Source organism: Perca fluviatilis, chromosome 24 (assembly GCF_010015445.1).
Source record: "Perca fluviatilis chromosome 24, GENO_Pfluv_1.0, whole genome shotgun sequence".
In the NCBI taxonomy this organism is placed as follows: domain Eukaryota; kingdom Metazoa; phylum Chordata; class Actinopteri; order Perciformes; family Percidae; genus Perca; species Perca fluviatilis.
Window position 1 is genome coordinate 5,865,157 of NC_053135.1, and position 16,848 is coordinate 5,882,004.

Sequence of the window (16,848 nt, forward strand, 5' to 3'; positions counted from 1 at the left end):
TCTGCAGTAAATCTAATCAACCACTAGATGGCAACAAAATAACTATCACCATATCTGCATGCTCTAGTCACATTGTGACACTACATTGTGACATACACAATCTCAATTTACAGGCACGGCAGGCAGGTGCCCAACACACAAACTGGGTAGGACATACAACAGTCACTGTTTTTGTAGTTACAGATTCTATAAAATCCTCATCGAGGCAAATGTCTTACTGGATATTTTGCAAAATCAAAAATGTATTTCTGTATATCAGTACATCTTGTAAAAATGTGTTAACATTACATTTGTTTCCAGCACAAAATTCAGACTAATCAGTTGTGCCTTGCTGCACCCAGCAGTCAAAATTTAAATTTAAATTAAAATTAAACCATTCAACCAAAGTACAATTCTCCCCTGAAGAGAACAATTGTTAATTTGTTGACATCCATTTTCTACAAACATTAATTAGTTAGAGTATAGTGATAAGTTATCTTTGCATTGCATAAAATAAGACATCACTTTGATAGAGAAACATTTGCATCTATAGCCTCAACACACTGGCTATTTAAACAGTGAACAGTGATGCCCATATAATGTCAGAGAGAAGTACATTTTATTTATATAGCCCAATATCACATATTTCCCTGTGTTAGATACACAAGCTGCAAGGGTTTGGATGAGGCATTTGGTAAAACCACCTCTTGACTGGGTCTGATCTGTGTGTGCGCTGGGCATATTAAATGCCTGGCTTCATTGTCAGAATATTTTTGTTGCGTTTATGTCTTTGTTTATGTCTATGTCTGGTAGTGCTTCAGCTGAAAAAGTATCCATATTTCTTTAGATTATGTGCAACAGTAAGAAGAGAAAAAACAAGACTGTTAGTATAAAAAGTCATTGTCCTGATATACAGGGTTTCCATTTAAAATCTATGGTTCTGGGGCGGCCTCTAGCTCACCCAGTAAGAGCGTTCGCCCCATGTAGGCTGAGTCCTGCAGCGGCGCGGGTTGAATCCGACCTGCTGCCCTTTGCTGCGTGTCATCCCCCATCTCTCTCCCCCTTTCATGTATATCAACTGTCACTTGTAACCCAAAAAAAAAATCTATGGTTCTAAAAACCAATATCTTTAATAAAAGCGAGGTGATGTCATCCTCAAGTGTTAACATTGTCTACCAACTTTTCAAACAGCAGATATTACATGTTGAAATGTCTTTTATTTGTAGTCATATCCCTTGCCACTGCATTGAGTGTGTGTGTGTGTGTGTGTTTCTCCCTGGATGCAGTGCAGGGGTAAGCTGGGTTGGTTTCCTGTCAGTCAGGCACAGCATGGAGGTCTACATTAGTCTCAGTCCAGTCCTTGTTACAGTAAGACAAACTTTGCACAACCTTTCACTGATAGAACCATGTGCCAACACTACCATATACCACATATACGTTCCAAGCTTCTTCACACCATAAATAGAGGCCTTGTTTAGATTGAGTTCTGTGGAATATTTAGAAAAGCCTATTCGTCATCAGCAAGTACATTTGAAAGTCCTTGTAGTCTTGCGATAGCAGCACTGTGAGTGGGTGCATTGGTGAAAACAGTCCCCACAAACAAAGGCGTTCCTCTCAGGATGTGGCGAATAACTGTGCAGGAGCCTGACACTTCGATGTGGAAGCCCAAATCTCTTAGTTCCTCCTCTGTCTGCAGTTTGGTTTGACTTGATGGAGATGCAAAGAACTGTTGGGACACATAAGGTGATGGTGATGTACTGGACAGCATTATACTGGGGGTTTCTAATAATCTGCCCCCTCATGTATCTAAATAAGGATGACAAAAAAATAGAAACACTCCTAAAGTATAACGAAATAGTTATGGGTATCGAGAACTGGTACCAGTTCCGGACTAGTCAGTACTAAAAACGATACCCATCCTTATTCAGAAAGTATTCATACCCTTCACTTATGTTGAAGCCTTATGCTAAAATCGTTTAACTTAATTTTTTCTCTCATCCATCTTAGGGCTGGGCGGTATATTGACTTTTTAAAGATATATCAATATATTTTTCAAATGAGCTTTGGGATGAGACAATACTGTTTATATTGATATAGTCTGATTTTGTGTTACAAAGCCATGCCTGTGTTTGCATCTCTCCTCTCACACTCTCCGGGCCACCCGGCCCCCACTTGCTCACAGGCTCTCCTGCAACATTGAGGAAGACACAGCGCCATATTTGCCTACAGTTTAAATGTTATTTGCATGGCTGCATATTTTATTAAAGCAAAAGAGGAAAAAAGTTGCTGTATGTAAAGTTAACTTCAGTTCTATGAGTAAAAGCGAGTGAGACGGACCCTGGATGCGGGCGAGAGATGTGACCAGACCAGATTATCATAGTTCATAAAAATGCCACGCAGTGACAATACAGACATTTCATTCACGAGACGTTTGTAACGCCGCTGACATGCGATTGTGCACACAACTCGTGCTGGACCAGTTCATATGAGCAGCCGTCACTGTTAGTAGAGAATCCAGTCTGCAGTGTAGTTTATACACTTCACTAATAAACCAGAGAATTGTACAGTAAGCGTTGTATGTACAGTATGTGTTGCAGCTGCATATTTTCAAACAGGGAAGGAAACCCTGTCTTTGCATTTTATTTTAATTAGTCTGTTTTCATAAAAGTCCTCTCACATGTGACTTACAACTGAACATTTAGCCCACTATGTAGAAAATATCGAGATGTATATCGTCCATAATAAAAAATGCCTAAAATTCCCTTGTATTCACTGTTAATACAATAAAATCACTGCTACAAACAACATAACTTACAGGTGCTCCTGTTGTTGGGTCAATAAAGTCTGCCCAGTAGCCTGCAGTCCACAGAGCGAAGCACATTTCCTTTGCTCCACTTACAAACTGCAGTCAGGAGAAAACGCAATCAGCAGCTGTTCTTAACATTATGTCATATCTCCAAACTTATAACAATAAAATATCACAGGACTCACTTTGTGGAGCAGCTGGTCTCTGTCCTGGTCTACTGCCTCCTCCCTCTGACTGTTACTCTGTGTGACCGTCACAACTGTGATGGAGGTGGTGGGCGCAGCGGGGAACATGAGCTCAAGATCTGACACACACACACACACACACACACACACCACCCCCCCCACCACACACACACACACACACACACACACACACACACACACACACACACACACACACACACACACTTTTCTTACTTCATGTTATAACTATATAACACAACACTGTAAAAGATGACTTAAAGTTAATTAGCCGTCCCTTACCTTTCCTTAACAGCTCAGGGCAGGAATTTATGGAGCAGTCTGCATCCGTCTGATTAAAGTACTGCTCAGCTTTGTGGACTCTCGTGTCTATAGTACCGAGGTTTCCCTGATGAACAAACACACAAAGAAATATACACTGACGAAGCAGCTTTGAGGCTGAAAATTGTATTCTGACTGATAATATGAATACCTTTGTGAATTATACCGGAGATAAAAATGTGGATACATGCAGCGTACAAAGCTGTTTTGGAGATTGTTTTGAATAGTTTGTGTCATGGGTCACAATTTATTAAATTGAAAAGTGGCTGTACTGAGCAGCATACCACTCCAGTGAAAAACTTATGCAGATGTTTCACTAGTGGCATAACATCAACCACTTTTCGATCTCAGTGCTACTGATTGATAATGTGCTAACTGTCAATCAATTGAATAACCTATCCAAATGAAATAGCGTTACATGGCTAAAAAAGTATTGGTAAATGTACCTTGTGTAATGTAACACCCATGTTTATTCTTAGAGAATGTTAACTCTTCCCAGATTTCAAAAACCCACAAATTCACAAATAAATAAAAAATAAACAAACATAACAAAAAACAGAAACATAACCTTACTGTCCTCTTTGGTAGTTACAGCCCTGCCGAAAGTAAAAAAAAAATAAAAATACTTGAAATACTTACTTGGAACTCATTAACAAACTGGGCCAGTATGAACTGGTGTCTCTCTATGCAGCTTGGGGCCGTCAGTACATCAGGCACTGTCCTGTGAACTGGAGTCTTCTTTTGGTCATCCATGCCCTCCAGGTGGCAGTCAAACCCAGCGTTACCTGGTAACTGAAATCGCTGGTCCTGAGGTCCGAATGGTCCCATGTTCTCGTCAGGCCACACAGTCCTGGGGCCTGGAGGGGGGCGTGACAAAGAAATTTAAATGTGTGTGTTTGCTCTTTCATGTTTGTCTTTGCTTTATCTTCCCTCACTTCCATCATCTTGTCTCTCTCTACATGTTGTTTTGGAAACGCAATCAACAGACTGGAGCAAGTACAAACAGACAGCAAACTAAAATCATCATCATAACCTCCCTTCATATCTAGATCAGAACCTTTTGTAAACTGTATACTATGGTCACATTTACCAGTAACTGGTGGCTAATTCATTTACTACTTGACTCACCTGAGTCTCTGGGTGATACAGCTATGTAGGGCTCATCTGAGCTTGCAGCAGAGAAGGTTCTGGTTCTGCAGACACGGAGAGCACCTAATGCTTGATGGCCAGTGGTCTTATATAGGACCAACCTGCCTCGACCACACAGCACCTACATACAGTAGAAAGAAAGGCAAACTAAGAAAGTCATACAGTTTACTACAAGTGGGATAAAATTCGGGAAATGTTGAAGAAAAAGTGAAAAGATAGAAGACATAATGCTTGATTCACTGAACAAATAAACTAAATACCACGTCAGAGACTGAATTATTAGTTGTTTTTTTAAATCCGAAGAAATTTTGTATTCTGCGTGTAATTTGTATGAAAAGCAATATCCTGGAAAATTGCCTTATTTGTACATGTTTGGCAGACAATCGGATACAGTACAGGGGTTACAAGTTGTTATGTCACTCACACTAGTGGACATTGTGGTTGGTTTCCTGCTTTTAACTTCAACCTGTTGGATAAAAACAGCAACAATTGGTACAACAGAGGACACCCTGAACTGTGTGTAGTAGGCTAGCTAACTTAGTTGTCTAGCCAGTTAGCTAGCTAGTTAACATATACTAGCTGACGTAATGTAACTTCTTGATTGCATGTATCATTCACGGGGGAGCAAAAGCATCAGGGGTCCAGTCTATCAAACACTTGCATCAAAAGCGGTAAACTTGTAACGGATATAAATCGTCACAAAATGTGACACGTTCAACACATGTATGGTTCAACACAAACAAAACAGCTAACTAGCTAGCTAGCTACCGTTACTACCGTTAGCGGTGTGTTTGCTAGCCCATATGTCAGCTGATATTCTATTTTGACACTCCCTTTTCAGACAGTACTGTATACTTCCTAACTAGATATGACCTTGCAAAAAAAACTCCTGACAACGTGTTAATTTTCTTTATAAAAAAGGTCAAATATACATCTGTTAATAGGATTACATTATGAAAAGTACATGTTGTTCTTACCTGTCAACTTGCACGTCCGCCGTCCTGTGCAACAGCAAAACAACGACGGAAAGTGACGAGGGACAAACAACTCGTGCGGTTTGCATAACGGTTACATCAACTGACATTTTAGCGTATGTGATGTAATTTATGGTTGTAACGGTAATAATGGTCCTTTTAAAAATGGCTTCAACACCATTATCTGCCAGAAATTGCTATATTGAGACAATATTCATATTATAATAATACAGCCTTTCTCCTTAGTGCTGAACATATCAGGCCGTGTTTTCCATGACTCGCCACAAGATGGTAGCAAATTAACAGATAACACAACCACGGATTTGATTACAACAGGCTACTGCCCCTGTCTTGCAGTGTGCCCTTAAAGTAGTTAGTGTTTATGACTTTGAATTTGCTGTTTAAAGTTTTCATTATGTTGACTTACCTTTCATGTTATTTGTTCTCTAGCTTGCTTTAAAATACAACATATTGCTATTCAGATAGCTTGTAAAGAGTTAGGCTTACATTAAGACTTACTTTTGTGGATATCTATGTGTAGAGGAAACAGCAGCTAATCAATACCAGGTGTGTCAGGCTGATTGCTCAGTTGCATTGATAAGGCTGATGATGTCACAGGCCTGAACTATTTAATAGAATATCTATCAACACCCAATGCCCTATAGGTCATGTAAACAACTTCAGAGGACAGCCCCCTGTGTAAATTATAACAACCAGGGCAGGGAAAGTGCATTCATAGCACGTACACTTAAGTTCGTATAGAACTCCCTTTAATACTATTTAACTTTACCTTGGCTGAGCTTTAAATAGTATCCAGAATCAAAGTCTAAGTGTGTTTGTACTGGACAGTTCCCAGGTCGGAAAGTGTGAAAAAATGGTAGGCTACACATGCTCAGCAAATTCCTCTCCCTTGATCAATAAAGTTAAAAACTAGAATAGAGGAATTGTCCTGGCAAGAACAGTGTTTTCTGCTGTCAGAGTCGTGAAGGACAGCTAGTAAATTAGACTACATTGTGCTGGCGTAGACACATCTCTTTAGCTGACTTGGACAAACTGATTGACACTTTCTCTGAACTGACAGGATATGCAGTGGGAGTTTACCCTGGGACCAACATGCTTCACTCACTGGGGGCTGCTCCAGCAACGTCTTATGTGTGCACGTGTGTGTGTGTGTGTGTGTGTGTCACGCAGGGGCTCCATCTAGGGTGGATGCTGCATGGCTGTTACAAATGATCCTGTGGGAGACTCGTTTACAGCCAAGCTCTGTGAGGACAGACACACACACACACACACACACACACACACACACACACACACACACACACACACACACACAGTTACCAAATTAATTCTTCACCTCAGGCTCTCTCAACAGTGTTGTTATTTGGATGTGAAAAGCAATGAATGAATCAAGATGAGTTGAGTCTGGTGGAAATTCAATATTCTGTGTTTCAGTGAGATAATATGCAACTTTACTGACATTAAAGCTGCAGCTTATGGTTTTTTGAATTATTGGTGAACGTGTTCATTGTGTTTAAAATGAATCCATTTGTCAGTAAAAAAAAATCTGAAAATAGTCAAACTCTAAATCATAAGTTCCCAAAGCCTATGGTGTCTTCAAATAGCTAGTTTTTGTCCAACCAACAAACCACTTTCAAAGATTAATTTACAAAAATCGAAATAGGCAAATGGATACAATTCACTGTGTATTTTTCAGTCTATTTATCTGTGGTTGTGTGAAACAACAGTCCAGTATTAGTCTCAAATTCTTTCTATGAAACACTTTTCCCTGGACAGCAGTGACTGGTTCGTGAGTGGAATTCCTAAGTGCAGCTAAACCTTAAGACCTCCAGACAAAGCCATGAGTCAGTCGAGGTCTTTTTATTGCTGTGTTGTCAGGCCACATCAGCTTGTCTGGGATCAGCACTTTTCTACCATTTCATCCAACGTCAAAAAAAACACATTTCCATCTCACACATTTTGAGCTACCTGCCTGTGTCAGCACATTAACTGTGCTCACTCCTAAACTAATGATATAGTGAGAGCCATTGAAGGTCTACAGTATTTCACATCTCCTTGGCATGTGAGGATGACAAACCTATTAGGATTGCAGAGTTACAGGATTTGGTCATGTTTCCCACCCCCACCCCCACCACCTCCACCTGACTGCTTGACTGTGCTGAATTTAAAACCAGGCAATCGGACAAAATAAGGCATTAAATCCTGTATATCTTCAGGCTGCGGTCCAGTCCTCCATTTCAGCCCTTATTTTGTTCTTCGCCATAACTAGAAACTTAGACCTTATGGCACTGACATTTACATTCCTAAGTTAACAGTCTTTCCTGTCTCCTGGCTGTAGGTTCATATTTAGCATACAGACATGAGAGAGTTATCAATCATCTCATCTAACCCTCAAGAAAGCAAACAATTGTCAGTATGTATATTAAGCTATGGTTCCAAGAAGTATATTTTATGTGAACCAATTACATTCTTAATCATTTAAACAGCCAGACAGGTTAACACATGTCTACAGAGTCTTAGCCGCTGCGGAGCATCACCATCTGGCCCCCAACTTCCTGCTAACACCACAGTGAATGTTTTTTAGCTGACTGAATATTAAGTGTCTCTGTAGCTGGGTAAACGGTAAAAACAGATATAAACTGATTTAATTGTTGGGGGTAATCTTTTAATTATTAAACCCAACATCCATTTTCTTTCTTGTGGTGTCTTCCCTGTTTGACCTAACTTTGTGAGCATGGTCACAGTGGGCATTCATGTAAAATGCATGAACAGCCCCTCCTGAAACATGCATAATTATATGAATACAGAATAACAGCTCATACACAGCACTACCTCATTAGAGACCGTAAACCCCAGGCTTGCACACAGAAAATAATTGAAGAGTTCAGCACTACCGACAACACTCACAGCATTTTGGAATCCATTTTTAGGAAGAAGCACCAGGTGCAAGTATGATAATATTTCAAGAAAGTCGCAGAGAGGGTTAAGTGCAAGTGCAAGCAAGTGCAATAAACCACGGCAGAGATGATTTCTGGTTTAATTCAACATGAGGGCTGATTAATGTTGCCAAAACACCATGGTGACATCACATGATCTACAGCCATGCTAGCAGCTCCGTGAGGCTCCACATAGGCAAAGCAGTGCTTAGAGCCACCAGCATGCTAACATGCTGATGTTTAGCAGGTATAATTGAATTCAATTATTTTCGTAATTGCGAATAACCTATTTGAAGAACATTTAAAACATTTAACGGGTCTTGTGCTCCGCAAAGTGATTGCCACCTAATCAGTCCAACTTGGCTTCTTCACTCTCCAGTGAGCTTTGTCTTGTCCCTTTGTGCTCCAGAAACTTCCAGTGATGCACTATGAGCTTAACTTGGTAGTTTCAACTGTGACAGGTTTTGTCAGAAATAACAGAATATTACTGTAGGTGCTTGCACCTGATGCTCATTTGTTGAAGTCTGTTCCAAAACGCTCTGAGCGCTGTCAGTGCTGCTGAACTGTGCAATTAGGCTTTTTCCCATTTGTAAGCCTGGGGGCTGCAGTCACTAATGAGGTAGCGGTTGGTGTCTGCTGTTGCACCGTGCGCATAAAATTATGTATATGTATAGAGGGCCCCGGGCTATAGCTGCACATCCAGCACCAACTGATGCTTGACTAGTGACTGGTGGTAGTTTAAGGCCAATTCTGATGGTAAAGCCCTGAGAGCCCTGATCACTGTTTGCTAAGTTCTACTTTGTTCTGACGTCATACCTGCAAACAGCTCCTTAATGCAGAAAAGGGTTCATTAAAATTCAGACGAGTAGTAATTATGAGGAAGATAATTACTACACAGTTTGCATATGAGAACACTCAAGCATGTGGCACCCTGATCATTTAGACCATTTTACATATCATGAATGCAAGCCTACAGAGCAAAGGCTCACAAAGTGCTCTAATGGTATTCTAGTTCAAATGATATTGCCAAAACAGTTTCTTCTCTCGTCAGGCTGAAAAGATGAAAGTAGCCGTTATAAATAGAAATATGGTTGTATTTCTGACCATCCTGATAAGAGGTTGTGCTGGATGCTGGTTGGAAAACTATTCTTGATGACAATGGAATATAAGTGTGTGGAGGGCCCCAAGGAGTAATGCTGAGGTCAACATAGAGAAAGAAATAATTCAATAAACCAGCCTTTTTAATATAAGGTGTAAGTTATCCAGTAAACCCACACTTCAATGTTAAAGATAAACTCCAGAATAAATGGCAGGCACCTAATATGTGTGCAGAAAATTAGAGCTTGTCAAGTGGTGAACATGAACGGTACAGAGCAAAATGTAATCAAAATGTATGAATTCAGTTTTATTTAGTAGTTATTTAGTTAACAGCATCCCTGGTCTTGGAAGGTCAGCAGGAGCCTTTGGTAACAAAAGCTACTACAGCAAGATGAAACACTGAAGGTCAGCCAAGTAAAGTAGCAGGATAATTTATTACAGACTGTATGTTTGCAGTTTGAAGCAACAGTGCTTGACTTCTTATTTCCTCCTCTCTTATCTCTTGCCTTTTAACCAGGCCTCAATCCAACATTTTCTTAGTTGGAGAGATTGTGCTTCAGTCCTACCCAATGATATTTAAATCAAGCAATGACATTACTACTGCCTCCGGATCAGCTAAGCCCACAAGAAATGTTTGTATAACTAAAACTTACACCAGCGTACATCCGCATGGCATCTGTGCAAGTATGTGTGTGAGCGTGTGTCGGCGCTCATCATTTTTCAGGGACCGGAGGTAGGGTGACATTTCTGAAGGCACGTAAAACCTTGCCACTGTCTCACAGCACTGTCTGTTCGGATTACAGCAGCAGTGTGCGCAGTGTGGACAGGGAAAGCTCTCTGAAAGTGTGTAAAAATACCCAACTTCTGTCATGTCTGATACACAGAAAATGAAAATAGACAAAATGACTTCATTGCGTCTTAAAAAGGGGCTGGTGAGTACCAGCTTATGTTAAATTGTGTATGCTTTATATGCTCTCTAAATGCAGGAAAACAGCTTGAATGCTAATGAAGTGAATATCCACAATTTGACAGTTATGTCATATTTTCTTCGTGCTTAACTGTAATTTCAGCCTCTGAAGCAATCTTTTGGAATAGCACTGGAATAACAAGATAACTTGTTTCACAAAAAGTTAAAGCGTCATCTTCGACTAAACGATGGTGCACTGCCATTCAGTCTCTAAAAGTCATGTCATACTGTTTGTTCAATGTAAATTAACATGTTTCAGATATCTTATACAATCAAGTTTAAGTGTTTCAAGATGGTCACTAATTTCTAGAATTTCCTGAGTTGATTTATATTTGACTATTCTGACTTTTCTCAAAATTACAACTTTATTCTCAAAAATGATTTTCCTAACATGCCCCTCACCACTATTTTTTTGCACATTAGTGTCTAATAATGCAAAATATTTTGGTGTAAGTGCTGAGGTTTTAAGATATCTGTCTATCAGGCAGCAGAAATCGGAGGAATACAGTACAGGAGTGTGATCCAACAACATCCACCCAGGCCATGTGAGAAACCCCTCCACACCTTCAGGCTGAATGACACAAAACGGCATTGTGATGACTGCATGGTGCACAAAGGGTGTAGATGGGGCTCGCCGATGCCACGGCTCAAAATGCCCTTCTAACCTGTGCTTTCAGTTTCCATTCAAAACAACAGAAGATCTAGGAGGGTGGCATCCCAGTGCGAAAGGCGATGGCCCTGTAACTGTAATACAGTTTGATAGAGGGGATGGGTTTTCACACTTAATGCCCAACGGTAATGTATTAGCTAATCTCAGTGTACAATGCTGCTGTTTGTCAACCCTTTGGAGGGTGAAACAATTCCTCATAGAAACAAATCTCTGATAGATTTGTGCCACAAAATGTTTTTCTCAAGACAATAATATCACGAGAAAGGCCATACTATAAAAGATTCATTTGATGCATACACATCAGAGCAAGAAGCTAAACAAGTTCACAGTATGGAGCCTAATGTGTATTGATGTGTTCATGTCAGCTGTCTCTTTGGCCTTGTCACACGCTCTGATGATCGCCTCCATGCCTGAGAGCAGACCAAATGGGCTTTGAGAAGAGAAAATAGTTAGCTTATACAATGAATAGGAGGATGTAGCAGGAAGAAAGGATGGAAAGGTGTCAGTGTTAGGGTTTCACCACTGAGGTATTTCTGATTAATAATTATTGTTGGTTGTTTAGAAAGGTTTACAAGGTCATGGTCTGAGGTTTTTATGCAGCTGGATGGAAAGACTGTGTGAAATGTATCCGTGACACACATTTGAACTCAACACCAACCAGGTAGCGCTAAAACAATTAAATGCACAAATTAGCCTCCAGAAAGCTGACCAACATTATTAAACAGCAAGGTGGATAATGGTGGCAGACAGCTGGACGTAATCCAATGAGTTCATCACACATCAGGCACCCCAGGGCTGATTTAACTCTTCATGGTTGGATTAAACACACCAGCATGATACTGTGCTGAGGGGCAAAGCACCTTTGAGAAACATTGGTCACTCAATGTTTCTCAAAGGTGCTTTGCCCCTCAGCAACATGAACTAAGACAGATATCTGAAAGGTCAAGGGTTGGAAGGAAGTTTTCTACACGTGCTTGCATTTCAGGTCAAATAAAAAGGTCTAAGAGAATGCTAGTGTACACAAAAAATAATTTTTACTCAATTAAATTAATTCTTTTTAGCAGGTATAATGATTACCATGTTAATCATCTTAGTTCATTGTGTAAACTGGAAAAATACAAGCATCCGAGGGTGATGGAGAAGGTGCATTTACACAAAGACAGCCATGAAAATGTCTCACTGGAGAGAAGACAGGATTTGGGAACTTCTGTCGGTCAGGGCCGAGATCGTCAGACAAATCCAAGGAATGACAAGAGACGCAGTTGTTTATGACCAAATTACGAACGGGGGTATGTGACCGCGGTGTGAATACGCGCCATGTTCTTCCTCCTACTTGCTCTACCCAGGCGCCACCCCTCACCTAAACCAAAAAGATGTATTTATCTTTTTCCAGTAGGTGAGAACGTGTCTGACAGGTACAATCTCCCGTTTAGTGCAAATCCATCCAGTAGATGTTGAAATATTTCACAGTATAGGTGAAAACTTTGACCTGCTGGTGGTGCTAGAAGAAAAGTCAAGGGATCACTAAAAGGATGAAGCCTCTGGGCACCATGAATGTTAGTACCACATCCTGTCCTTCCAAACGTTTCCATCCCTAGAGCCACATCACTGAAATGAGAAACACAGAAAAACATTAATGTTGGGAAACATTAAGGGATTAAGGGATAAGGGAAAAAGGAGGGAAGCAGCCTTTTCACAGGTAGACACTTCACAAAATGTAAATAAATGAGAGTTAGCCAAGATTTTCTCATGCAGTACCTTGCCAGAATGTTTAATGAAGCAGTCTCATATTAGTTACAATTACAGTCACTGCATATACATAAATTACACATTAGAAAGTAACAGATATACCAGAAAAGGAATTACAAACAAATGTAATATGATGTAAAAGAAATAACATTGTTTCCTGAAGTTTCCAAAGACATTCAATACAAATCCATACATATTGTACCAAGTACAAAGTGAAGGGAACTGCAGAGTTGGATGCCATGTCTCTGTAGGTTCGACACTACCTTCAAGCCTTTTCCCATTTCATATAGTCATTTAATTCATTGTATCCTAAACCCAATGTGTTTTAATGCAGAAAAAAGGGCTGGCAATCAAACACAGGTCCAACTTATATCTTTGTAATTGTAATGATCTCCACTGAGTGCTTCACTGTTTGCTGCCCTGTAGTCCTGGTAACCTTTGCTCCGTCTACAGCATCATTAAATAAAAGCCTTGTGACATATCAAAGTGTGCACAAGTCCTTTCCTCTTTTAATGACTCACACTCTATAAAGCAGAACGCCGCCACACTTCACTAGGTTTTGTGTTTTCCAGTCTGCGGGCAGGGTTACAGTGGTGAGCGTTGAAGCGTGAGCATATTGCTCTGCTATTGCTGACTTTGTCTCCTGGCTTCGTCCCTGTGTACAGTGCAGGAATGTGCAAGTGTGTGACGTGCCAGACAAGGTGAGAGCGATGACGACTCTCAATCAGACAGGGGCAATGATCCAACAAGCACTGACCTAATTTGGTGGGGTATCTCTGATCCGCTCAGGTTACCTTCAGCAAACTACGTGCCGTTTAAATCCCCTGCAGCTGTTAGTCGTGACAGGTGGAGAGAAGTCAGGATGGTTTGTTAGCTGATCCAGGTCAGTGTTGTAGCTTTTCTATAATATCTTTTTGTTGTCATGTTAAAATGAAATTGCTATGTTTTAATTCTTATTTCAATGCACACACCAAACAAATGCTAAATGAAGTCTAAGTCATTTAAGGGAAATAATCTGATTAACACACTCTTACTTTGTTGTAAATTCAAGTGTCAAGGAAGGAAGAAAGAAAGTTAACTATGCATATGAAAGTAATCTTAACAATGTAATTCACAAGCCGTTACAAACATTACGTTTGATTTTTGAGACATTTAGGAGCTTACCAGGCAGGGAGAGTCTAATGAAAAGGTGGTATTAAGATGCACTGTGTGGGTTCCATGTTTTTGAAATTTAACTCATAAAAGGGACCAAAATCCATGACCTGTGTATCATTGACTTTGACAAATTCTTTTAGCCATGCTGGTTCATGGCAATGTTGGTCTGTAGGTTCTCCAGACTGAAAAATCTCAATAACTATTGGATGGATCTCCATTATATTTAGTACAGACATTCATGGTCCCCAGAGGACAGATACTAATTTTGCAAAACTACTATTCCCATGCCTCAGCTGTGCTTTGTGTTAAGTGCTAAATCAAAAGTTACCATGCTAACATGCTTAAGTAAAGTTCCTTTTTAAATGACAACATTGGCTAACATTTTGACTAATTCCAGAAGGTACGGTCGATTAGATTTGTTTTTGTCACAGTGTAAAAGAATGTGTACTAACCTTTACATTGCAGACACGCAATGCAAAAAAACACATTTAAGACTCTAAAGCCATTTTATTAAATGTTATGTGCATTAATTGTTATACAATGGTCAGACTACAATAGGCTAATGTACAATACTATGCACAGGGCTGCTCCTTCACTATTTGGGGGCCTCATGAATAAAGATGAACTGTATCTATTATGGTATTGATTGAGCAGTCATTTTAAAAGGTCAAAATATCCATCTTGAACAGGTGTACACTGAATGAATCTGACTAAATAGACAAATGGATACGATAAGATTATTTGAGTGCCAGAAAGACAGGACAGGGAGGACTTGAAACTGATTATCTTGGCATGTATGTCCAACAATTACCCAGTCAAGATCATTTCCAACTTATCAATTTAAACATAAAAAATAACAGAATTAGCAGAATTAAGCACAGAAACATTAAAACAAGAAATTACTTTTAACAAAATCCTATATTACACATGTGTTATTGTGTCACATAACACTAAACTAGAGGTTATTTCGGGACCAGTCTTCTCATTCTTTACTTCTCCCACTGGATTAAGGCCATTGATTCACCCAGTGCACTTCGAGGTCAAAAATTGGCTGTTTGCCCAATCAATGGTCACCTTACCGCCGTCTATCGGCCAATCAATAGGCCTACCTGCTTTAATCATCCCACAGCTCCCACTCAACATGTAACCCAGCATCTCTCCTCAATATAGCACTGCATCCTCACCAGCAGCGAAAACTCATAACGGAGCCCAAAGTGGTCAGGATCTCCTGAGGTTAAAAATCAATACATTGAAGAGAGAGAGAGAAGCTGTGATGAGGATTGTTATGATTCCCTTACAGTGAGACGATCGTGATCCCATCACTGTTGCGGATGTTGTGGTGGTTATGTGGAAAGCTGATTGCAGAGAGATCCAATGGACTAAATCTGATGGATAGAAATATCCTGCAGCAGGGGCAAACATTATTTTGAGACGTTACAAAATACTTGGTACTCTACAAGAAACTCCCATTGTCTTATAAGTCTATAATGATGACTGGACTAGGACGACTTACCCCTAAATTCCACCAGGCACGTCCATTGTTATTATATAAAAACATTAACTAGAGCAGCCTGTTTTGCTGCCTGCCATGACTGATGGAACAATTGGAAGCTTTTTTTTGTTGTTTTACAGGAAGTGATGTGTTTTATTTGGAGAGGAACAGGGTAGTATTAGGTATGACAGTCAGAACCAGCCACAAACTCAAACTAAATACATTTGATTTGACAAACGATCTCTGGGAAGAAGAAACACCGCAGCAATAACAGCTTTACTAGCAACGATGGAGTCAAAAAAGAAGAAAAACGATCTTGTGGATTACCACAGTGAGAGACAGTGACAGATAGTAGCCTACCAAGCCCACTACCCCCACCGTGCACTTGTGGTGCGGCAACAGAGCCAGATGAAGGAGGTAAATAGGTTTTGACAGCACATTACAAAGCCTCTCGGCTGGGCTCGGCGCGCAGCATTGTGTGTTTTAAAGGATGGTGAAGGACACACAGAGATGTATTCAGGGTCTCTCTAAAATCCAGATACAATGAGTGTAAGCAGGTACAGGTGCAGCATGATGCCAAGCTAGGAACACTTCAGTAGGAGATGAGGGTTGTGAACGTGTAGCCATTTATTTAAAGATGCTACATATAGTATGGTTTTCAGGAATGTGCAGTGAATAATTGTGCAGTTTGTGGAAAATACGCTTATTCATTTTCTTGCCCAGAGTTAGATAATATTGATACCACTCTCACTCTGTCTGTATGCCAAATACAAAGTTAGAGCCAAGAGCTGATTAGCTTAATTTAGCTTAGCATAAAGACTGGAAACAGAGGGAAAGCACTAGCCTGGCTCAGTCGATAAGTTAAAAATCAGCCTACCAGTATCTCTAAAGCTAAATACTGTATATCTTTATCAATCTTCTCATCTAACTTTTGGGGGAAAAGCACATAACTGTATTTACAATAATGTGTAACTATTAGCCTAACACATTCAAAATACAGTACACTTTTTATGGATAGAATATAATTACAAAAAAATTCAAACTCTCTGCCAGCACAGGATGTGCAGGCATGTGTTAATATTTGGGGACCTTGAATGATTGTTGGTGTAAATTCTGTGATGCAAAGCTCCTCCATCTTCTACAGTCTCTTTGAACCAACCAGGATTCAGCTGATTTTTCATTCACTCTGCTCTGTAAAGGTTAATAAAACTCTAGCCTTTACCTCTACACACAATGTCACTCTCCATTGCTCTTTCATACGCACACACACATGCACACACACACACAGCAGAAGAAGATGAGGTTCAAGGACAGGTGGGACCTCAGAG

At 40.1% G+C, this 16,848-nt stretch overlaps 1 protein-coding gene across 2 annotated transcripts; it reads right to left on the reverse strand.

Annotated features, from left to right (window-relative positions):
• Positions 1-1,093: 1,093 nt before the first annotated feature.
• Positions 1,094-5,530, reverse strand: mmadhca (metabolism of cobalamin associated Da). 2 transcript variants are annotated; one of them, XM_039793513.1, is made up of 8 exons: positions 5,436-5,530; positions 4,883-4,924; positions 4,438-4,579; positions 3,949-4,166; positions 3,271-3,376; positions 2,971-3,089; positions 2,795-2,881; positions 1,094-1,705 (listed from the first exon to the last, which is right to left on the reverse strand). In XM_039793513.1, exons 2-8 carry the CDS (start codon positions 4,892-4,894, stop codon positions 1,487-1,489), a joined length of 903 nt encoding a protein of 300 aa, XP_039649447.1. In that variant the 5' UTR covers positions 4,895-4,924; positions 5,436-5,530; the 3' UTR covers positions 1,094-1,486. The 2 variants fall into 2 exon arrangements, with proteins under 2 accessions (XP_039649447.1, XP_039649448.1); XM_039793514.1 differs by lacking the exon at positions 5,436-5,530 and having other exon boundaries at positions 4,883-5,417.
• Positions 5,531-16,848: the final 11,318 nt, after the last annotated feature.

What these genes read in the sequence shown, in the direction of transcription:
- mmadhca (XM_039793513.1), bottom strand. An exon ending in AGTTTGTTAATGAGTTCCAA is followed by an intron (nt 3,377 to 3,948) that starts GTAAGTATTTCA and finishes TTTGTTCATCAG; the next exon opens with GGAAACCTCGGTACTATAGA. An exon ending in GAGACCAGCTGCTCCACAAA is followed by an intron (nt 2,882 to 2,970) that starts GTGAGTCCTGTG and finishes TCCTGACTGCAG; the next exon opens with TTTGTAAGTGGAGCAAAGGA.